Source organism: Rattus rattus, chromosome 9 (assembly GCF_011064425.1).
Source record: "Rattus rattus isolate New Zealand chromosome 9, Rrattus_CSIRO_v1, whole genome shotgun sequence".
Lineage (NCBI taxonomy): Eukaryota > Metazoa > Chordata > Mammalia > Rodentia > Muridae > Rattus > Rattus rattus.
In genome coordinates, this window is record NC_046162.1 from 43,334,923 (window position 1) to 43,358,834 (window position 23,912).

General features: G+C 46.2%; 1 protein-coding gene across 1 annotated transcript in view; it reads left to right on the top strand.

Annotated features, from left to right (window-relative positions):
• Positions 1 to 15,538, top strand: part of Kiaa0753 (KIAA0753 ortholog) — a 43,241-nt gene extending 27,703 nt beyond the window's left edge. The window contains exons 12-18 of the mRNA XM_032914125.1: positions 462 to 540; positions 1,489 to 1,584; positions 3,247 to 3,432; positions 4,512 to 4,593; positions 10,599 to 10,719; positions 11,102 to 11,326; positions 14,603 to 15,538. Coding sequence (XP_032770016.1) covers positions 462 to 540; positions 1,489 to 1,584; positions 3,247 to 3,432; positions 4,512 to 4,593; positions 10,599 to 10,719; positions 11,102 to 11,326; positions 14,603 to 14,720 — 907 coding nt within the window. The 3' untranslated portion in view covers positions 14,721 to 15,538. The remainder of the gene's footprint in view (positions 1 to 461; positions 541 to 1,488; positions 1,585 to 3,246; positions 3,433 to 4,511; positions 4,594 to 10,598; positions 10,720 to 11,101; positions 11,327 to 14,602) is intronic.
• The last annotated feature ends 8,374 nt before the right edge of the window (positions 15,539 to 23,912 follow it).

Here is a 23,912-nt window from a genome sequence, read left to right on the forward strand (position 1 = left end):
AAGAAAGCATTTAAGGGGTTGGGGATTTAGCTCAGTGGTAGAGCGCTTGCCTAGGAAGCGCAAGACCCTGGGTTCGGTCCCCAGCTCCGGAAAAAAAAAAAAAAAGCATTTAATTGGAGGCTTGCTTACAGTTTTAAAGGCTTAGTGTATTATCATCATGATGGGTCCTCAGACAGCATGGCGGCAGGCGGGTCTAGTGGTAGAGAAGAAGCTAGAGCTACTCACTGATCAGTAAGCATGGAGAGGGTTGGGGAGAGAGGGAATGGGGATTTTGGTCTCACTTAGAGCAACTGAATCCCAGTCTACCTTTCACAAGACCCCAGGAGGTGTGTGTGGCCATGGCAGGTTGGGGGGGCACTGTGGGTCTGTTGCCCTGTTTGCCCTTACCTGGAGGGGTCATGTGAGTATGCAGAGTAGAACACTGGCTGTAGACTTGAATTTTCAATTTTACTTCTAAACAGTGTCTCTGCCACCCAGTTAGCTGACAAGGTGGAGGAGGCAGTTCTGGAGCGGTTGAAGCCCCTCTTGATCAAGGCCCAGGTAATTGATTCATCTCCTTTGCTTGCCTTTGGCAGTTCTGAAATGCAGAGTTGTTGCCTAGATCACACTGACCCTTTTGTAGAGGGCCAAGTGTCTTTCTGGTGTGGGAGGCTGAAGGACAGACAGATGAGCCTGTAGACAGAGCCTGGTCTCACTGCTCGGCCCTTCTCCACCTCCAGACCATCACACAGCGTCCACTCTCCACATACCCTCTGCATGGGTGGAGGGCGAGGAGGCACAGGTTGGGGAAGGATATTAGAGTGCAGTTTCCATTCTTTGTAAATTGATCTATTGATAACAATGGCATTCACTTAGTGATCCCCTGGATGCTGGTCTCTGTGACCTTGATGGCTTAGAATGATTGCCTATTTTACAATTTGGGGCACTTCTGCATAAACTAAGACTTTCTCAAAGCACACTAGGATTTTATGTCATGCTCCTTAAACAGTAGGATTCAATAGTGAGACTTGATGGGTCCCCTGGAAATAGAGCCATCGTGTTTGCATGTTTATAGATGAAGCCACATAAGAATATCATGACCTTAACTGATTGACTGGCGTTCTGAGTCTGAGAAGTGTTAGGTTATCAGAGTCTATGGATATCTTAGGATCACTAACCTTAGAGGTTCCTAGAGATGTGGTTGTGTAGTCTCATCTGACTAGTGAGTAGAATCTGCAACAGGCAAGATGATGACTCGCACAATAACAGCATGTAACTACTCTAGCAGTGTTTATAAAGTCGAGAGATTAAAAAGTCTCCTGAGCAGCAAGAACAGCACATGGCATGTGTGTACATGAGGACTGAGTGCTTACATTGTTGCAAAGTGCACCACCGTGCAGCTAGAGCTCATTGATAGTTCCACACAGGTTATTCTGCAGCACGGCTCATTTGTTCTAATATGAATTGTGAATTTTTGTAATCTATGAGTGCGTTTGTCCATTTTACTAGAGAGTTAATTCTTCGGTGGAAGTGAATGGTCATTTGAAGGATCGCCCGTCACGGAGCAGAGCAGCGGCACCCACAGCCGCCCAGCCTGCAGAGCAGGTGTGTGTGGTTGGTATTCTGCTCTTAGCACATGATAATGTCTCCAGCCAGAGGAAAATGATATGCAGATTACTTTGCAAACACTGTATTATCCTACTCAAGGAGAGTGAAATTATTTTTCTTATGCAGCATGTTAATTCTTAGAGTGTACATTTAGTTCTGGGTCTGCATCAGCCATGCAATCAGCTCACAGATGTCTCTAGAGCCACAGGTTTCTGTTGGTGTACTTTCATGTCCCCCTCCCCTCCCGTTTCCGTCCCCCGCCCCTGGACAGAGTGTAGATAAACTGTGGTGGTCCGGACTGTTGATGCCTGCAGCAGGAGAATCTGCCCTCCTTTCCTCTCATCCAGCCTCCTCTGCCTCATTACTGGCCTGAGTCTCTCTCAGTATAAGGCCTGATGTTTTTGTTAGGCAAGCAAGCTTTGAGTACCCAGTACATGACTGTGTCTGGCCAGCAGACAGGAAAGGAAAACCTCTTTCGTTGCTGCCCAGGCTAACATCTCACTCTTCAGTGAGATTTGCTTTCACTGTTTAGGGACTGTCCCTGCCTACCTGGCCTTAGGGCCTTTGGAGTAGAGGGGCAGGCCTCATTCCTTTAGTCTTCTAAAGGTGGAAAAGAGGTGCTTGCCGTTATAATTGCTCAAAGCAAGAAACAGGCAGAGAATAAAGGAGTTAGAAGGCAGCAGGAGTAAAGTTTTATTATCCCGGTGGTCTTGGGAGCAAGACCGTCAAGAACGTATCTAACTGATCCACTAAACAGGGTCTTAGCTGTAGCTCCATTGTTGTCGTTCTTTTGTGCTGCTGCTTTGTGTTGGATTCCCAACCTCTTGTGTTGAAGGAGGAGGAGGAAAAGGAAGAGGAAGAAGAGGAAGAGAAGGAAGTACAGGAGGAGGGAGAAGAGGAGGAGGAAAAGGAAGAGGAGGAGGAGGAAAAGGAAGAGGAGGAGGAGACAACAAGCCCAGAAAATTTGTTTAAAGTTGAAGGGCAAAACCAGGCCTTAATCTCAGAAATGTTTCATTCTTTACCCAGAAGACATTCTTTGCAAAACAAAACAAAACAAAACAAAAAACCCAAAACAGATCAGATACCGACCTATATTAGGACTGAGATAAATCGCCAGGTGTGGTAACAGACACCTTCAATCCCAGTGCTCGGGAGGCAGAGGCAGGTGGATCGCTATGCGTTTGTAGCCATCTTGGTCTACATAGTGAGTTCTGAGACAGCCAGGGCTATGTAGAGAAGGGTGGAGGGAGAAAGAGAAAAGCAAGTAAGCAGGGAGAGATGCTTTGCTGACTGTAAAGAAGGTACTTTGTGGATTTAAAGAACACAGAGAATGGTAAAGCTCTCATGGATTATACCAAGATCCTCCAGCAAAGAGAAGAACTTGGTAGTGCCATGATGCTTTAAGGAACATTCCCCTAAACATGGCAGAAGACTGCTCTGCCAACCACCAGCACGAATGAAATGGCTGCTTACATTGGCAGCAGTGGACTGCGTGGTTTGCCCAATCATTTAAGTGACTAATACGAGTTGTGTGGGCTAGTGCTTTTGTTACCTGCTGACTGAGAGGTCTGCCAGCTGATCACTGTGCTTTGGGGGTTCTAATGACAACAACAATCCTTAATTTTCCACTTTCCCACCATTTCTGCCTTCCTTTTGTAGGCTTCAGATGTCCATTTTGAATCCAGGAACATTTGTCAGCTGGATGACTGTTTGGAAGAGAGTGCTCATGAGCTCAGGGCTGTGACTCATGACAAGATCTTGGGGTCAGAAACTTCAACCAGATTGGGGGACAGCAAGGACAGCCCAGATCTAGAGACCATGATGCTCCGGATGGAAGAAATGGAAGTAAGGCCTGGGGGTGCTGCTCTGTTTGCCGGTGGGGGTCCACCTCTGCCCTGATCACACTGCTGGTCCTCAGTGTGCCAGAGCCACAGCGTCCCACTTTTAAATCAGAGCTCTGCTGCCAACTGAGTGTAAGGTCAAGCTTGGTTCAGTTGCTTGCCTTAATATGTAGGGTATTTGAGAATAGGAGAAGATACGAAGTATTGGCACAGCCCAGCAAGTGTTATCACAATATATAAAGCCATCCTGTTACCACAGTCAACAGTGACTTGTCATTCCAACAACACAGAGGCCCAGACTTGGTCCCACAGTTTGGATCATTGACTTCTGCGTCAATCCCTTATAGATACCAGTCAGCTGCCTCTTCTACCTTGCTGCAGTGGTCCTGTCGGATCACGGATGACCTCACCTTCTTTAATTTCCAGCCTACTACTTTTAGAACGACTCCTTTTTCTTATATAAACTTATAAACCTTAGACATGAGCCATCCTACTGGATTGTTCAAGAGCAGGAAATCAAAAGCAGTGATCAAATGGCGTGGTCAAGGTCATAAAAACCTGAGAGAGCACGGATGGCTGGTCCAGCTCTGACGCCACACTCAGCAGTTTTGCTTTAGTTGTATCGTGATTAACTCATTTCTTTCTCATTGCTAAATAGGAAATTATAAAGAAAATGATTTTTGGTTGATTTTGAAAATTTAAAGACATGCTGTTTGTCCTATTCTTTTAACCACTTTCCCTCTCTCGGGGTCACTGGCTGGATCTGAGCTGCCCTAAGCAGTAGGAGTAGATGACAGATGTCTGTTGGAAGACAGACAGACTGATGAAGATTAAAGTGCAGGTGGTCCATAGGTGGACGGGGACACGATGTGCCTGTCATCACGGCAAGCTCCAGGGGCACACTGCCTGAGGACACAGCCATGCTTGTCACACTTTTGGGGCTTCCCTCAGGAGCTGTTTATTTTCTGGCCAGCAGACGCCTGTTCTCATCAGTGTCTGTCTGTTGAACTGTTTCCACACTTACTACTTCTGGTTTATAATGGAACTTACTTTTTCTCATAAATTAAACTTTCTTTCTTAAAGAAATACCAGGAGACAGTTCGCCAAAGATATAATAAAATTGTATACGCTGACCCTCACTTATGGACGCACGAAGAAAGAAATGGTAGGTGCTTCCCTAACCCACCTTCAATATTCTACTCTGAAAATTTCCAGCATAGTGAAAGAGTGAGAAAAATGTCCACTGACCAAAACTGTAGTCCCGAGGTTCCCACATTACAGTTTACCCCTCTGTCCTCAGTTCATCTCAGTTTGTATTTCAAATGATCTAATCTATTCATTCAAAGTAAATTGCCAGATAATAGTACATTTTACTCCAAATTTGCAGCATCAGCTTGAGTTTCATATTTATTTATAGTTTGTTTTGTTTTTCTGAGGTAAAATTTACATAAAAGGAATAGTGAGATGGCAAAGTGAGAGGCTGTAACAGAACTGACAGAAGCTCCTGAGCCAGTTAGCCTGGCATATGCAGCCAGAGAGACCCTGTCTCAAACGAAGGAGAAGATCCTCATGAATGTCTATGGGTTTTCTGACTTCATGCATGTTCCATGACTTGTCAGTGCCTATATTCCTCCTCCCTCCCTCCCTCCCTCCCTCCCTCCCTCCCTCCTCTCTCTCTCTCTCTTCCGCTCTCTCTCCTGTCTGTCTGTCTGTCTGTCTCTCAAATTTATTAACTAGAAAAAATTACATATAATGCAGATTAACTGTGTCATTTGGGGAGTTTTGACAAATGGATCCGTTTCTTACCCAAACTCCTGTCTAGATGTAGCACACAGCGTTGCTACGGAAATTTCCCCTATGTTCTTCCCAGTTGGTGCCCTAACTTTAGGTAACACTGCTTTTCAACCATGTTGAGTAATTCAGGGGTTTGAGTAAGTGCAATCTATTGCTGGGTGGATGTGTGCTTATCTAACTCTTTCAGTCAACATAGCATTTGATAGCCTGTTGTTACTGATTTCATGTTGCTACTGTAGCAAATGGAACCTTAGAACACTTCTCACCCACAAATTACTGAATTAGATCACAGATTTATTCTCCTATAGTTTGAGAGGTCATAAGGCTAAAAACGAGTCTCAAAAAGAAGTTGAGGTACTGGTGGGGTTCCTTCTGGAGGCGTCTGATAAGGATCTGTTCCTTCTAGTTCTTCTAGTTCCTGAGGCTACTCCATTTCCCAAACATGGCCTTGTTACTCAGTGTGTTCCCCTGTAGTCAGGCCATCCTTTGTTTCATTTGCCTGTTGTAAAGATAGTACAGTCACATACACAGAATACTCCCCGCCCATCTCAAGAGCTTAAAGGCCCTCCTGCAACGGAAGTAACACAGTTTCCAGTTCCAGACTGTAAACATCTCAGGCTCCCTTTACCCTACTCGTCAGCCATCTCTCTGTCACTCTCTATTCCCCTCCCTCTTTCGTCCTGAGTAGTACTCCTTGGAGTGTTTGTACCACATCTAATTTGTATGTTTGCTAGTGAATCTGTATTTGTTTTTTTCTAGTTTAGGACTATTAAGAATAAATTTAAGGTGTTGGAGAGATAGGTCAGTGGTTAAGAGCGTCTGTTGCTCTTGCAGAGGATCTTGGAGTTCCCACATGAGTGACAGTGAGCTGTAACTCCATCTCCTGGTGATCTGGATCCCTCTTCTTATCACTGTGGCAACAGGCACACCATGTACATAAATACACGCAGGCAGACACTTATATAGAATAAAAATAGACCTACAAAGTTCTTTTTAAACTTAATTATGAATCTAAAAGCCAGCCTGGTGATCTGAAGCTGAGGCAGGAGGATCAAGAGTTCTATCCAGGGTAACTTATGAATTCCAAGCTAGCTTTGCTTACACACAGACCCTGTGTCAAATAAATATGTTGTAAACAGATCAATTTGCAGTCTCTGTATGGCCCGTCAGTTTCTGTTTCTCTTGGTTAACTATCTAAGAAGCAGACTTGCCAGGCCTTGTGCTCGGTGTGCCAAGCTTCCTGAGAACCCGCCTGACTGTTGTCTAGCGGCTGAGCCACGTCAGCCCTCCCCTCTGAGGTGCACTTGCCCCGGCAGCGTAAGTCTTGCACGTTGTGTTCTTGTAATGAGTCTGGCAGTGGTAGTGGTTCCTCGTGCTGTATCAGTTTTGTTTTCTTCCAATATTTTTAAGCTTTATTGTTATTTTTAATTATGTGTATGTGCATACTGGGGTGGGAGGTTGGGGCATACAAAGGTATTGATTTTCCCCTACTGCTAGATCTTCAAATGGTTGGGAACTACCAGATGTGTTGGGAACTGAACTTGTGTTCTCTGCAAGAGTGCATTATGCTCTTAACCACTGAGCCATCTCTTCAGGCCTTCAACTTCTCTTTCTTAATGAGTAGTGCTTCAAACCTTTTCAAGTGATTAATAATTAATGATGTGTAATTCTTAATGATATATCCAAAATAGTTTTCTGCTTTTTAATTGGGCTGCCCTTTTATTTTTAATTATTATTATTAAAGATTATTATTGTGTTTTAGGCATAAATTCTTGTCAAATACATGTTTTGGGTCGGTTTGCTCTGTGTCTGGATTGTGTGTTGCAGTGCTGAGGCTCAGAGCCTTGCATGTTCTCAGTCCATGCTGCACCCCTGAGCTGTCTTCACAGCACTCACTTTAACTGCCATATTCATGTGGTTGCTACTTTATCAGTTCCAGAACGTTTCTTTTCATACACCCCTCCCCCCAACGCAACCTTTATATGTGTCAGGTTTACTTCCTCCACCACCACCCACTACCCCCACACCACCATTTGCTGGCAACCACCCCTCAGTGACCTTAAAGTTTCAATTCTGATAAGACCTCAAGCATATATATATATATATATATATATATATATATATATATATATTATTTTTTTTTTTTTTTTTTTTTTTTATTGTGGCCCAGGGAGGCTTTGCCGCCACTGAGGTAAGAGGACGCTGTTTTCTTCCAGGAGCTTTATGGTTGGTTGGTTGGTTGGTTTGATTTTTTTAGCTTTAATGTTTAGCCTTACGGTCCATCTTAGATAACTGTGGTTTGAGGAAGAGGCTGCTGGATATTCACTCGTTCTTGTTCCATTTGGTAAAAGAGACTTGCTTTTCACTTTTACTTTTCAGAACTTAGACATTTACACTGTAGCTGCAGTTGCTAAGAGGCTAGTTGCTCGTTGTAGGGAAGCATCAAAAATCTGTTTGATTCATGTTTGTCTTATTCATGAAGGAGTAGATGTAAGTGAGCATTGCCCTCACTGGGACTTAAATCCATTGTGTATTATACTTACCTGCAGATGTGAAGGAAGCCCTAGGGTGGGTGCTTGATGCCCGCTTATATCATATGGAATGATTTCAAGATACAAATTTGGGTCATTGCTTTAGAAAAAGGATTCTCCATGTTAAATTTTGACAGAAATATGGACCATCTAACAACACTTGTGGATATTCGATAACACTGTGAACCCTGAGATTATGTTATTTACTGGGAAAAACCCTGTTTCTAGTTGTGGTGTGGTTCAACCCTTAGCACCTACTTCAATCCCTCTGGCTGGGATACAGACACCCCCTTAGTACACACCTTTAATCCCAAACAATGAAGGTAAAGTTAGTTTGTAGAAGGAAGTGCCCATGTTTGAAAGTGATGTCTGATTGAGTGGCAGACAAAGTGATGAGTCAGAGAACCGTTTGACAAAATAGGATGTGCCCAACTCTCACGAGAAGAGGGGAAAGGGAAGCTAGTTGAGGGGCAGTGCAGATAAAAAGAAGGCATTTTTACCAGGACAATTGTGCAGAGACAGGTTGCAGAAAGAGAACAAGCTAGACACAGAAAGAGACAAAGAATGAAAGGAGCAAGAAAGTTAGAATAGATTGACAGTTTGAGGCCAAGCAGAGCTATTCAAGAGAGGCCAAGAGAGAGAGAAGCCAGATTGAATCAGTGAGTGTGGAGAGGAGTTTGAGCCGGAACAGCTGAGTTGAACCAGCCAGCCGGAGCTCAGAGGGAACTAACTATTCAGCAGTGTCAGAGGCTGGAAACATTCGAGGCCTAAATTAGATTGTAAGGACTGTGGAAGCTTCCAGATGAAGCAGTAAGCCCCTGAGATGACAATTACATTAGGCAAATAAAAGATACTTTTACAGACTCTCATGTACTCTTTGTGTTTTCTGTAGTTTTCATGCATTTAGTTGTTACAGTGACAAACCCTGGCTTTTAACGCATAGGCTAGTAATTGAATTGCTGTTCTGGGCCTGGCTCATGTGATCCTACCCATGCAGTACTTTTTCTTATGCAGGCTAAGCAGCCATAGAAATGCTGAGATCGTGTGCATCCAGAGCCTTAAAGTACTGAACTTTACAACTTGAGGTGCCCAGTGGAGCTTCTACACAGATCCTAGAATCTAAACAACTACCATACCTGAGACACTACTGGTCCCGGGCCATTAGCAATACTCAGCTTTTATTATAGAGCTCTCTTCCTTTGACCAGTTCCTGCCTGTGAACACCTACAGCTAGTTCTAGCAGGCTACAGCTGTCTGTCAAGATGCCTTAACTTTCCCAGCTAAGCCCCAGGTTCACTGAGACCCAGAGAGTTTGTCAGTCAGTCATGCTGGCAACAGGCCCACTGTGCAAGGAGCCTTCTAATGATTGCATAGTCAGACAGTGGCTGTTTTAGCATTTCTTTTTGAACTGGAGTCAGGGGAAAGGGGTCTATTTTACTGATGGTTTGGCTATGGTTGCATACTTAAAGGGACTTAGTGTCTTTTCCTTTCAAGATGACAACCTTGAATTATTAGTTGCTATATAGGTCTCTATGTAGAGGCTACATTAACATTTAAGAGGACCTCTTTACAGTCTGGAGAGATTGCTTAGCAGCTAAGAGACCATACTATTCTTGCAAAGGACTGGAGTTTGATTCCCAGCATTCATATCAGGCAGCTCTCAACTGCCGGTAAGTGCAGTTTCAGGGCAACCAGCGTCCTCTTCTAGCATTTACAGGAACTACACTCTAGTGCACATACCCACACAGAGACACACATAATTATTATTATTACTACTACTACTACTATTATTTACAGAGGAACTCTTTAGAACACTAAAACTGAAGTGAGTATTGGATACTTGTAATTCCAGCATCATAAGACCAAAGCAGGAATCTGGGCACCATGCTTGCTGCCTCGGGTGCACTACAGAACCAAATTTACACTGGTCTTGGGGTTCTGTGGTGTCTAATCCATCCCTCTCACTTCTGTGAATAACTGGAAAGTGGTTGTACTCAGTATTGGTGGTGTTGTTCCAAAGGCTGCCCGCGGCAGTGCTTTTCCTGAAAGTGTGTGATCCTAAGCATGCGCGCGTGTGCCTCAGAAACAGTGTGGTGCTAGGGTATCTTCACTTGAGTGACAGGTTCTGTTCTTCCACTTGAAACACATTTTTTTAAAAGATTTATTTATTTTATTTATATGTGAGTACACTGTAGTTGGTCTTCATACACTTCAGGAGAGAGCATCCCATTACAGATGGTTGTGAGCCACCATGTGGTGGCTGGGAATTGAACTCAGGACCTCTGGAAGAGCACTCAGTGCTCTTAACCACTGAGCCATCTCTCCAGCCCTTGAAACACATTTAAAACTAGAAATCACCTACAACACAGGAGAGCTTGCAGGCCTGCAAGCTGTAGTTAATACATTAGTGTTTTAACTCTCAAGCAGAGTTTTTGCAGCAATGTCCAGAGACAAGTTAGATCAGCTAATAACGTGTTCAAGTCTGAGTGGCTTTCTCCTTCTTCAGTAATCAAAGCATTTAAAGGTTCGAAAACAAACTTCGTGGCTTCAGACTTCTTGACTGGCAGGTGGGTACCAGTAAAATGGTGTCGCATAGGACTTTGCGCGGACTGGGTAAGGAGTCTCATGTAAAACTGGGGAGCAGTTCTCTTTCCTGAAGACTTGACTCTGTGGGCTTTTTTTTTTTTTTTTTTTCTTCTGTTTGAAGTCCGTCTGCACCACCACTTGTATCGTAATGTGTAAGGAAGATGCTTGTGACTTCCTCACAGCTCACTGACTACTACCACACTCATAAGGAGGACACAGTTTTTCTTGACAATAGTCATTTTATGCCTGTCCTTTCTAGACCAGAACACCCCAGCAGTAAGTGAAAGATCTTTGGCTTCCCATCCAATCAAGATCACCAAGACAGCAACTCGAAAGTGCCCCGAGGTGAACATCTTGTTAGAAAGGCCCTGCAGTGCCAAGTGAGTGGCAGGGACACTGCATAGTTTTGCTAGTTGGTGGCATTGGGTGTAGTTAAATTCTGCAGTCCTTTATTTCCGATGTGACAAAAGTTGTTTTGAGCAAGGCCTTGTAAACTCTGTGATGGGTCAGTAAAACAGTGGTTCCATGGGGGGCATCAAACACTTGCATTGTAAGGAAGCCTCCAGAACTTGGCAGCCTTTAGCTGGCATATACAAGTTGTGCTACTACTTAGTGTGCGTTTTATTTCATCTATGGAGAAAGAATCCTTGCAGTGTGAAGATTATTGTACAGAGAGGAGTGGGCATGATGGTAGGATGCTGAGTTTTGTTTAGATAAACCATTTGCTTACATTTGAATGCCTTCTTCCTTCTGTATTCTCAGCTCACTGGATGAAAGTATGGGGACAGAGGAGGAATCAGAGAAAAGGGAGGCCCCCCTTCCCTTCTTCAGAGAAGATCTGCATCAGAAAGAAGGCCAAACTCCCCTCTCAGTCCCACCAGGGATGCGGCACAGCATCGGTGATTACTGTAGCCGATATGAGCAGTTCCTACGGATCATTTCTCATGAGGCTATAGGCTCCTTCAACCCATGGCTAATAGCTGAAAGGTCAGTAAAATTTCTGTGTTTCTGTTTACAGGCCAAGGACCAAGTTTTAGACTTGAAGAGGAGCTGGAGAAAGGATCAGCCGAGGTCTTATTCTTTGCTTTAGGGTCTGAGGCTCCAGTGGCCGCTCGTGGTGAACTGCTCTTCAGACGCAGGAGGCTATAAAAATATCATGATCTTTGCCACCTGGAGAAATGGAGTGACCTTCAGTCTCCTTGTCTCAGGCAGACTGTCAGGCTGAGCTCAGGGTGTCATAAAACACTGTAGACTGAGGGACTAAAAACAACAAGAATATCTTTTCACAGTCTGGAGGCTGGGAGTTATCTAAGATCGAAGTGTCTGGTGAGCGTCCTCTTCCTGGATGGCCGACAGCTGTCTTCTTACTCTGTCCTCTAGTGTCCTCTCTTCCTCTTGGGGCACCATTCCCATCATGGAGATTCCACCCTTGTGACCTCATTTGAACTTCATTTCCTTCTAGGCTCAGTCCATCGCATTGGGAGTTAAGGTTTCAGTGAATGAACACAGATATTCCAGTTGGGGCTGATTTTTTGGATGCTGATGGTGAGAGTTGTGCTCAATCCTTAGATCGCACACAATCTTAGACAGCACAGTCTTGCTGGTCAGGAAACAGCCATATGAAGTCACAACTGAGGCACACTGGCCTTGGCAAGCAGCCAGCTTCTGACTGCACTGCTCTTACAGCCTGCACCTTTAGGTCCCTCCTCTGAGTACCACTTTAGTACAAAGTGCGAGGTGGCTTTCATCACTGAGCAAAGCAGTAGACCTCTTACATATTTTCTTAAGTTTTAAACACGCCTCTCGTTTGGTATCTCTGAGCTTTTGCTATCCTGCATGGTTTCCTCTTAAGTTATTGGGACCATGGGCTGCCCCAGGCAAGATGGGCACTAAGAAAGATAACCCAGGACTTCAGGGGACCCAGATTCCAACGTAGGATGTCCAGAAAAATGGCAAAACCACTTCCAGAGACATTGCCAGTGAGCAAAGGTAGCAGCCGTCCAGACTGGAAGGGGAGGACAGAGGGCTTCAGGAGGGATGTTGCTTTGAGGCAGAGTGAAGAAAGGAAACCTGTCTTGCCACTTGCTGTGCGGAGTGAATGAGAAGTGCCCTTGCGTGTCCCTCACAGCTGGGTGGAGAAGCAGTGGTGGGAATATAGAGAGCGAGGCAAACACAAGGACGACATCGTCACTTCTGCTTCCAGAAATGACACACGTGGTGATTTGGACCACCTCTCCCCTGAGGGTAACTGTTAATAGAAAGGCTGAATTAAAAATAAAATGCATACACTTGAAGGCATCACGATACTAAGTAGGTAATGAAGAACAAGTAGGTCAGGACCCTGGGGAAGAGAGCAGTGTGGTGCTGAATGGTTTACTCTGGAGGAGAGCACTGCCACAGCCTCCTGAGGCCAGAAGACGGAGACTGGAACCAACAGTTAATAGCTAAGGCTAGTAGTGCCTTGCTGAAGTTTCTTCACTTTGTTGGTTATGGTGCTGTTATTGAACCCAGACCCTTGTACACTCTGGGCCAGCCCTCAGTAGAGGGCTGAACTACATCCCAGGCCTTGTTTCACTTCCAGTTGAAAGTTTGAAAGGTTGCATTCCCTGGGAGGTCAGGTGATCTGTGTATAAATGGGTCTTCATAGGGATTGCCACATCTTCTCAGTTGCTGAGGTGACTCTAGACTCTGTTGTTTCCCAGGCCCCATATGTAAACAAACATATTTCCTCTGGAGGAAAATCATATCATCATAGGAGACTTAGTTTAGTTCTGTAATGTTCATGAATGGTGTCTATTTTATAGCGAAAATAGCCAGGCAACAGAGAAACGAGAAACAACACTAACAGCACATCACAGCAGCTCCAAGAGTGAAACTGTTCACAGATTCAAACAGCTGCCTGGTATGTAGAAATAAAAGACTCAGCTTAGAATTGTGCCAGAGGACTGGCACTAGTCAAAATCCAAACATACATCCATGGCACAAACAAACAAACAAAAAAACAAAAAAACTACCATACTTTCTGAAATGAGGACTGTATCAGATAGGCTTGATAGAAAATTAGATACAACAAAAGGGAAACCTGGAAGTTTGGAATATGGAACAGTGTGTGTGTGTGTGTGTGTGTGTGTGTGTGTGTGTGTGTGTGTGTTTAAAGATGAGAAGTAAAGATGGGGTGACTGGGAACATGGAAGCCCGAGCAGTGTGGACTAATATATGTGAAGTTCTGCTTGGGAGAGGAAATCTTGTAAGAAAATGAATCTGAAACAATGTCCAGAGAGACAATGGCTATCATCTCCATAGTAACCAAGGCCACAAAGACAGAAGAAACTCTACAAACCCCAAATGAGTCTGAAAATATCTCCATATGATTTATGTATTAGTTACAGACAGAAAACAGTGATTTATAAGGAAGAAGCCTGGCAGGCATCGCCACATCTGAATGGCCAAAATCAGCAGTCAACATTAAAGGGACAAGCACTGAGGGGACACAGTATCTCCCCTCCTGCATCTGTTCCAGAACTATGCAGCTGACATGATTATAAGAGAATACTAAACAACCCAGGACCTGAGGACAATGGGAGGAAAATGCTTCACTCTCCAAAAAATGTTACAGTCATGAAAGAGAGAGTGAGGAACATATTTTAAAGGAAAGAGGTCTAAAGAGACATGACAGCTAAATAGCCTGGATTGGATCCTGGATTCTAAAACGTTTTAAGGGCCTTATTTGGATGGCTGGCAAGGTTTGAAGAAAGTCTGTACGTAAGCTTAGATAATGGTTTATGGTACTGTTACCACAGTTGCCTACATGGTGTCTTTTCTAGGACACACTGAAGTTCTTGAGGGTGTCCAGGTCTTCAAATACTCTCTAACAGTTCAAATAAAAGAGGCTGTGTGCTGCGTAGACACGCATGTTTATGTAGAGGCATCTGGGCTATGGAGGTCCTTGCTCTTTCCCGTAGAGAAAGCATGTCTCTGAGCTGGGGCTGGGCTCTGGCCAGGCCATTCATTTCTAGTCAGCTCTAATATCAGCCATCTCAAGGGTGGTGTCCATTTTGTCTGTTTTGATGCTCTTGCAGGGCTTGGGGGTCTTAATATCTGGGAGAGCCATGCCCCTCACTTTTTCTTCTCCAGAAGTATCTTTGCTCCTATGGGCTTCTGGGTCTCCACACAATTTCTGAGCTGATTGCCTAGGTTTTCATGAATACTGAACAGCTCTGTGTTTGGCTGCCCACGCCTTCAGCTGTGTCCTTTGTCTTCCAGCTTTTCAGATGAGCTGGTAGATGAAGCGCTGGGGGCCGTGGCTGCAGAACTGCAGGATGTGTGTGAAGACTATGCAGAAGCTGTGTTCACTTCAGAGTTCTTAGAGGCCGCTGCATGAGAGCTGTCCAGGCAGGGCCCTCAGATCACTGCCAGAGGAACAGCACCACCCGCTGTCAGCCCATGGGGGAATCTTGGTCCTTGGCTGCCCACTGAGAGGAATACCACGGAGGTCACCCTCTCCTTGTCTTAGTAGTGCTTCTGGGAGCTATAGAAAGGCGGGCTGCATTTATTAGTGCCTGAGGAGCATGAGACAGGATGGTACAACATTTTCAAAATGTATAATTTTCCTACTGAAATGCTGTGTTCATTCCTCTGACTCAGTTGGAGATGAAAATGTTTTGAAAGGTAATGGACAGACTTCACACCAGGGTTCTAGCCTCTGTGAAACCCATGGGGGCAGAGGGATCAGTGCTAACCCAAGTGCAGTTACTATCTGGTCCCAGCACCTGGCTCCTGTTAGTAAGTGTGCTCCTCACATTGTCACTGGTGGTGTCTCCCACTGGGTGACAAGCTACATGGAATGCAGAGTGGTGGTGCCACCCAGCCTCTGTTCAGCAGCAGCGGAAGTGGGGAGCCCAGCACACGGGCACACAGGACACACAGGCTCAAGCACACCTTTCTCGGTGCCTCACTTCCTAGGGAGTTTTACATTCTCAGTTTCTCAGAGTCATTTATTGCTGTTTTGACACATGCTAGTATAAAAAGCATTTCTCTGAATGCAGAAGTTTGAAGACAGGAGAGGGCAGGCCTTCCCCATGTCAGCTCACTGTCCCAGAGGGCAGAGGCTTCTCTGCACCACAGAGCATCCCATCTGGAGGAGGGAGACAAGTAGATGACTTGAAGACTTCTGGACTCTTCGGAGAACCAAAGATGCCCATGTGGCCTTTTGAAAACTCTTAGGTCCTGGTGCCAATGTTTTTAGGAACTCTGAATTGAGAAAATGAAAAGGGATGTGCATAATAATAAAATAAGGCAACTGCCTGAAAAAGTTTGCCTGGATCAGAGCTTGCCTCAGTTATTTATGTGAGGCTTGGTGAAAGGAGTGTAAGGAGCAAAGGTGACACCCAAGAATGTGACTCTGGCTACCACAGATGCTTCGACATGGCCTCTTGGGATTATTTCTAAGGTACCAGAAGTTCAAGTGATGATATAAGCTTTTTGGCCACAAAAATTGATTTTTGTTTAATATCTTCCTGTTTAATATTACATAACTTCAGAAAGGACATCAAGGGATCCATAGGTCTTCAGTCTGGAGACTTAAATGTGTACACGTGAACCAATAGAAGCACTTGTCATTGGTAGGTAGTCATTTGTTATGGCCGTTTTTACTGTGCTGATTTAAAAAAATAAACTCAATATTTTAAATTGTGAACATGTCTATTTGAAGTAATTTACATCTCCTTTTCCCACAGGCAATGTGAAATGGGATTTACAGGAACCACTGGGAATACTTTTGTATTTGATATGAACATAGTAGACTATTTACCACCTCAGAGAAAAATAAATGCTAATAAACCTAACATTTATTGAGCACATACTAGAGTATTGTACTAAAAGTTCCCTGCATAGCTTAATGCAGGTGCACTCTGTGTGAGACAGATACCATCACACCCCCATTGATAGATGAGAGCAGGAAGGGGGAATTTGGGCAAACTAGCCTGTGTTCATGAGATATGCATTCTCATGGAGTCACTCTCCCATGTGCTCCTGCCTCTCCTTGTCCCCACTTAGTGTCCCAGACACTGCTTCTGGAGCAGTGCCTTTGCAGAGTGCTTCCTGCTGCAGCCTGTCCTTGCCAGTCTGCACCGGCCTCCTCTACCAGGTGACCCCCACTAGCTCAGGCGGATGAGCCTCATCTCTCCCTCGTGTCCAGGGTCTGCTTCATAGCCCAGACTTGGAGCCACAGTGAGACGGAAGTGAGCCGCAAGAAATGAGAATTTGGAAATGAGAATTAAATCTTCTGACTCTGTAAATGTTCCTGTAAATGGTCTTGCAGCCAGACCACTAGAATGTTAGCTGCGTGAACTAAGGCTAAGCACTGTGAGTCATTCTCTAACTCCCTTCAGCTTTCTCCTGACTGGTTCACAGCCTGTTTTACTTGAGTGTGTTTGTGTGGCATGAGCTCCCTCCAGTTAGTTGAGGTGCCTGAGTACTCTTTAGTGCTCCCTTTCATCATAGGCTGACTTTCACTGCCCAGCCAGACTGTCTCTTCCTGTTTACTCCTTGGCTGTGTTAGACTTGAGGGCAGGGATTCTGCCTAGCACTTTGTTGCTCTGCAGGTATATTTGAATTAATGTATAGGGGTTGGATCACATTCAGTACAGTCCACAGATACATAGTGACCTTGTGTGACCCTGGCAGATGGCCATCTAGGAGTGTGCACATTGGCCCCTGAGGTCCACTGCCATTGGCTTCCAACTCATTGTAGAAAACTTGTCTCCCTCGGCTTAGACTGGGGAACAGTGGCTAGGGAGATGTCTGCCCCAACTGCTCCTGAGCCTCAGTCAGGCTCCTCCTGTTGATGGTATGTGGGGCAGGCCCAGGGCTAGAGAACTGACAGAGTGAATGGGGGCAGGGTGGGGCATTCTCCTTAGTGTGATCGCCATTCTTGCACCAGGGTGGGTGATGAAAGGTCTTACCTTCTTCCCACTAAGTCCAAGTCCCTGTCTCCCTAAACTGGGGAACTTCAGGAGAGTAGATAAAAGAAGCAATGCTGGGCTGGAGGGATGGCTCAGTGGTTAAGACTGCTCTTCCAGAGGTCCTGAGTTCAATTCCCAGCAACCACATGGTGGTTCACAGCCATCTGTAATGGGATCTGATGCCCTCTTCTGGTGTGTCTGAGGACAGCTCAGTGTACATGTGTACATGTGTACACACACACATATATATAATCTTAAAAAAAAAATCAAGGCTAGGAGGGGACACAGTGGCCACAGGCTGACAGGTGGAAGACAGTGAAGCAGAACCACATCAGGAAGCCCCCTTTGTCCCCTGAGTTGTGCTGGTGTCTTAGCTTGACGCTGGTAGGAATTGCATGCAAGGACCCTCACTGTGACTCCTGGTCACTGTGGAAGTACCCTCCGGAGCAGGGTCCTCGACCTTCCTAGTGCTGCGACCCTTCAATACAGTTCCTCATGTCGTGACCCCCAACCATAAAATTATTTTCCTTGCTACTTCATAACTGTGATTTTGCTACTGTTATGAATCGTGCATAACGTAAATACTTGTTTTCTGATGGTCTTCTGGGGGCGAGAGGCCCTGCTTCTGGGGGTTACCTCTAAGCAAGCCTCTGCTTCTTTTGGGCCCATACAAAACAGAGGAAGGCAGTAATCTAGCTGTGTGTCCTCATCAGTACTGACTTCCCATGGGGTCTCGGTTGGGGCTAGAGCTGTTTCTGGTCAGTTTCAACATGGGCGTGTACTTCAGTAGCCAACAGTGGGGGGCTGGGTTACATGGTCTCCTATTAACCCTGCTGTGTGTTTACTCTGGGTTCTTAGTAAGGGCCCCTCCCTTGCTAACTCCTGTGAGACTTCTCCTTTCATGGGAACTCGGTGCCGAGTCCCCTCTCTAGCCTGCCAGGCCTCTGTTCCTATACCATAGGCACCATTGTGCTCACACCAGTCCACCTAGGGCCCCATGTGTATCTTCAGTCCAGCTAGACCTTGTCATACCCTATTAATTGTGCCCCTTCCACTGCCCTTCTTAGAATGCTGAACATGCTCGGTCTCTCTGGCTGACTCCCCCCCAGTCCCCCCCAATCAGGGTCTCATGTATCCCCAACCAAGAAAAGCCCTCTTTTCAGTGGCTCCTGACCTTACTGCAGCTCCCTCCCAGGGCACCTGTGCCCAGGCCTTGAAGATCCAGCCTCTCCCCATAGAATCATTCATTCCCCTGGCCCTGGGTCTTACAGCTTTGGTCTCTCCCTTTCCCTTTCCAATACCTTAAAGTCATCTGTGGAGACCCTTCAAAGGCCTACCCTGTGGTTTCTGAAGCACCTTTGCAGCACAGCTGTAAGGCCCCATGGCTGTTCTGGGGGCAGGGCTGAGAGGCTGGCTGCCCACCTCCACCTTTTATGCTCTGACAGTCCTCTCGAACAACATTCCTGCTCGCCTGGCCTGTGGGCCCTTTGCCTTCTACCCTGCCCCTCCTGCTCTTCTCTTTGGGTCTCTTACCTACACTTGCCAGGTGCCCTCCCCTATCTCTGCCCTAGTCCTGCCTCCTTCCCCAGCCCAGACCTGTTTCTTTCCCAAGCATCCAGCCCTCCCCCACGAATCCTCTCCTTCAACTTCCTTTGTCTTGGTGAGGTCTCCTATGACTCTTCCACTCATGTAGGTCACTGAGCCTGTACTGCTAAGCTCCCTGTATGTTCCTGCCCCCAGCTGGGGTGGGGCCTTCAGTATCTTTAGTCTGCCTTTCAGTGCGAGAGTCCATGGGCATAGAAGAATTCTAAGGAGCTTCTAGCTCAGGAATCTGTGTTCTGGGGGCAGGAGTACTTAAGTCCTGGCTCTTTGGGCCCTGCCATCCATCAAACTTCAACCTCAGGTTCACCGAGTCTAAGCTGTATTTGACCTAGAAAAGCCAAGCAAACACTGCTTACTTGGGCACACACAGAAAGCAGAGACTGGGGACTATGGAGACTGGACCAACCATCAGAATGTTTGCAGAATTCTGTAGGACCCTCAAGATATCTCAGGAGAGCTCCAGCTTCAAGATACTCTGAGATCAAAGGGCTTCAGTCATCGAGGATACCTAATAGAGTTATCCTGAAAGCAGGAGAACCTGTGTGTGTACCTGGATTAACCACCCACCTCCTTGTCTTAAAACCCCATTGCTTTAAAATTCTTAAACACCTTTAAATAGATGCTGCTCTCTCTCCCATAAAACAGCCCCTTTATGTACAAGCAGTAGTTCAGGTGGTACATAATGGATATCTCCATGAAAACAGGGATCAGCCTCTGGCCCTAAGTTTTTGATAATTATGTAGATTTTTGACAGAACCTGTTAGGAGGGAGCCTTGGCATGCCTGAGAAGCTGGGCTCTGGAATGCTGTCCTGGCCTCTCACATGGTTTTTCCTGCTCACTGTCCTGTGTGGATCCTTGCCATGTCCTTCCATCTGGACACCTGACAGCGATTGCCCAACTTTGCCTTCTACTGCCCTGGGCAGCACATCTGGGGTCTATGTAGCTGTCCTGCTGTCCTGTCTCAGACCCACAGCCTTGACTAAGGCCTCACAGGGACCAGAACGTTCTAAACTGGATCACAGCCTTAAGCAGTAAATGCAGTATCAGTCCCATTTTACAGGAGGAGAAATTAAAGGTTATGGTAGAGGAACTTGATTAGGGCCATCTAGACAGAGGGACAGATCCCAGAACTACCAGTCTTCCTCCTTCACCTCCAGATCCAGTGTCGTTCTGTTGCCTGGATACCAGAGTTCAGGAAGGGCACCTCAATACGGGAGGTTTTGGGGAGACAAAGAATTTCCAGCCAGACTTGGTACCGACTACTCTGGTTGGGAAATTGTCAGCTCTCTTGGCTTCAGTTTCATCTGTAGAATGGATCAACAATGATCCGTAATCTCCACATCAGTGTCAGTGTGAGAAGCGAAGGAAGTGGTAGAATTATAGCACCTAGGCCCCGGGTGATGAAGAGACTTGATTGTCACTTCTCTTATGGAGGCCAGCTTCCAGCAGGATCCAGCCTAAAAGGAGGTAGGGGCAGTGGAGGCAGATTATAATGGAGTGGAAGAAAAATGGTGCCAGTAGCTGGACCAGAACATGGACTCTGTGGCAGGCTGCATCAACAAGAGGGGATAGATGGCCCCCACCCCCTCATGGCCGTGCTCAGAACCAACTACCATGGCAGCCATACAGGAGGACCACAGCAACTACTCAATCCCACTAGAAATGAAGACTACACTTGGAGTTGACAGCTAAGAGTCTACTTACTGGCTGTAGCTCAGTGGGTAACATACTCGTTTAGCATGCTTCAATCCTCAGCACAGGGGAGCTGGAGGCAGGAGATCAGAAGTTCATGTGCCCACATGGAGCCACGTGGGCACAAACAGCCTATTTACCATGAGCAGAAGGCCTTCCTCTTTCCAAGATGGCTCCTGGGCTACCTCACTGGCATTGGCCACTTCCAGTAATAAGACACATTTCCATGTAATCCCTCTGCTCTGATTGGTCAGGTCAGAGACACCTGTCAGAGAATGGCTTACCGTCATCTCAATAGTATGGATTGTGCCAGGCAGTGGTGGTGTATACCTTTAATCCAAGCACAGGGAAGGCAGAGATAGGTGGATCTCTGTGAGTTTGAGGCCAGCCTGAGCTACAGAGAGTGTTCCAGGACAGCCAGGGCTACACAAAGAAAGAAACCCTGTCTCAGAAAAAAAAAAAAAAAAAGATTAAAAATGATGCTGGAGAGATGGCTCAGTGGTTAAGGACACTGACTGCTCTTCCAGAGGTCCTGAGTTCAAATCCCAGCAACCACATGGCAGCTCACAACTGTCTGTAACTCCTATTCCAGGGGATCTGAACCCCCAACACAGATATACATGTGGTCAAAACACCAGTGTAAAAAAAAAAAAAACCCAAAAAAAAACCAACAACAACAACTAAATATGGATTACACCTGGGGGGAAACGGAAACCCTGTTCTCTGAGATAGAAGGAATTGATGTTGGCCAAGCAAAAACAGCCAGTTAACATTAAAGAAGCACACTAGCTCCCTGGTAGAGGTTGTAAAACTGGCACTTGGCACACCAAGGACCTGAGGTTCAGTTCCCAACATAGAAGCAAAACAAACACACCATTGTTTTCAGATGAGGTAGTAACAAACTGCCACTTTCACTGATGTTAAAGTTCACTGTGTATATAGAAACACAAAAGCAGGCAGAATGAAAACAGAGCTGAGGCAAAGGGGAGAAAAGGAGGGATGCATTTCTACGGAGTGAGGACAGCGTTGGAATAGTCTTCCTGGAGAAGGCAGCATTTGACGTCGGGGCTCGTGGGAAGGTCGACACGAATATGGACACAGAACATTGTTCAGACAGCATGGGTGCTGGAGGGCTTCCGGAGCGAGACCCCTTCACACCAGGAGAGCCACATGGCCTGAGGATGCTGACTGGGTATTATTAGGTGCAGCGATGGTCTCCGCCTTATTCATTTTTTCCCCTCCTGGCAAGGAATTTCATCCAACTTCTAGAAGATGCCCTTGAGCCAGTAGGCAGCTTCCTCCGCCCCTAGTCCCTCCCTTCCCTTGAAAGCATGGTTTGCCCTAGATTGCCCTCCAGCTCTCTAATCTTTAGTCCGTGTCTAAATGGGGGAGTCTATGGGAGCCCCAGGCCCTTGCCAAGTGCTCCATCTGCGTTAATCAGTCCCTGTGAAACCAAACCCGGCTCACACTCCAGCCTTACAATAAACACGGAAAGAGTCTGCAGGCGCTCGGCTGTTAGAGTGAATGGGAAAACGGGTTGAGAACAATGGGAACTGTGGAAAGTCGTTGGAGAGGGGTGGATACTGACGGCTGAATGGCCACGTCAGGGGCAGGTCAGGCTTGCCAGGAGTTTCCCCACAAGCCCCTGCAGGCATAGCCCGCTAATTCTTCGGCTGGTGCATCTGCTCTGTGTGATGGAGGAGTCTTGGCAAGTCTATGACTTGCCCGATCTCCTCCCAGTCCTCCAGACTCTGTCACCCAGTTAGAAAGCTCTTTGGCTAGCATTTGCTTTCAGAAATTCCAAGCATATGTGCTACCAAAAACACGTGGATCCACCTGGACGGCCAGGGTTTTGTGTGAATGGTTCAGGGCTTCAAGACCTGAGCTATCTCTGTCAATGTGTCAGGTCCTCCTTCCATTCTGAGCTGGGGCCCAATACCCAAAGGGGAGTGATTCTGTCTTGTCTTATGACCTCTGTGTGACATAGGCCACGTGAGCCTGGGAGATAGGTTGCTGGCCAGAGAGTTTCCCCAAAAGCTTTTAATTAACTGGTACATGTTCACAGCTGTAGTCAGGAGCAAGTCCCAGATTCCCCATGCAGACTAAAGGGACTATATCCATCTGAACAAAGGGACTGAAGCAGGGGTTACTGCTAATCTGAAATGTCAAGGTTCCTTAAAACCTGATCAAGCCTGAGGTGGATCAACACCTGTAATCCCAGCTACATAGGGAGGCTAAGACATAAGGAGCACAGGGCAAGGAGACTCAGGCAACACTGAGGTCATAGCCAGTCTGGACAACTCAGAGAGACTCTGTCTCAGAAGTAAGGGGGATGAGGTAGACCTCAGCAGTAACAAGAGCCATTACCTATACATGTGTATTAGTCAGGTTCTCTAGAGGTGCAGGACTTACGGAACGTCCCTATGTATTAAGGGAATTTGTTGTGATGACTTACAGGCTGCAGTCCAACTAACCCAACAATGGGCAGCTGTGAACGGGAAGTCCAAGAACCTAGTAGTTGCTCAGTCCCACGAGGCTGGTTGCTTCAGCTGGGCTTCTGGATTGGCTAGAATCCTGAAGACGTGGGTTCCAACAGATGTGCTGGCAAGTAAGTGCAAACTGGTCTGGAGAAGAGTGAATCTTCCTTCTTCCAATGTCCTTATGTGTAGGCCTCCTGTAGAAGGAACAGCACAGGTTAAATGTGCCACCACACCTGGATTTGGAACTTGCTCTGTCCCAGGCTGGTCTTGAACTCAGAGATCTGCCTGCCTCAGTCTCTTGGGATTAAAGGTGTGTACTACCTTGCCTGGGCCTGAACTTTTCATGGCTACTACTATTCATCAAGAGCTGGATCAATATGTGTCCTCCCATGTCATGATCTGGGTCAGAAGCCTCTGTCTTCCAGCCTCAGGATCTGGATCACAGGTGAGCCCTCCATTTCTGGACTGTAGTTCCTTCCAGATGTAGTCAAGTTGACAACCAGGAATAGCCATCACAACATGCAAAGCCCTGGTTGGATGGCAATGTTCAAAAACAGGCAAAAATGCATAAACAATGTGAATTCACATGTGTTCCTTTATATATACATATACAAGTCTATGTGGCCTTGCATGCACGTATACATGTACACAAAACCCAGGACCCTAGGTCCAAATACGCCAAGCCCCAGGTTGTGCACCCAAGAAGCAATGATCCAAGTCTTGGCCCCACCCCTTCAACAGTCTGAAGTTATTTGTGCATGTCCTGTGCACCTATCCTACCCAGAGGCAGAGGAAATAGACTATCCTCTTGTCTGCACGTGAGAACAAAAGTCCCA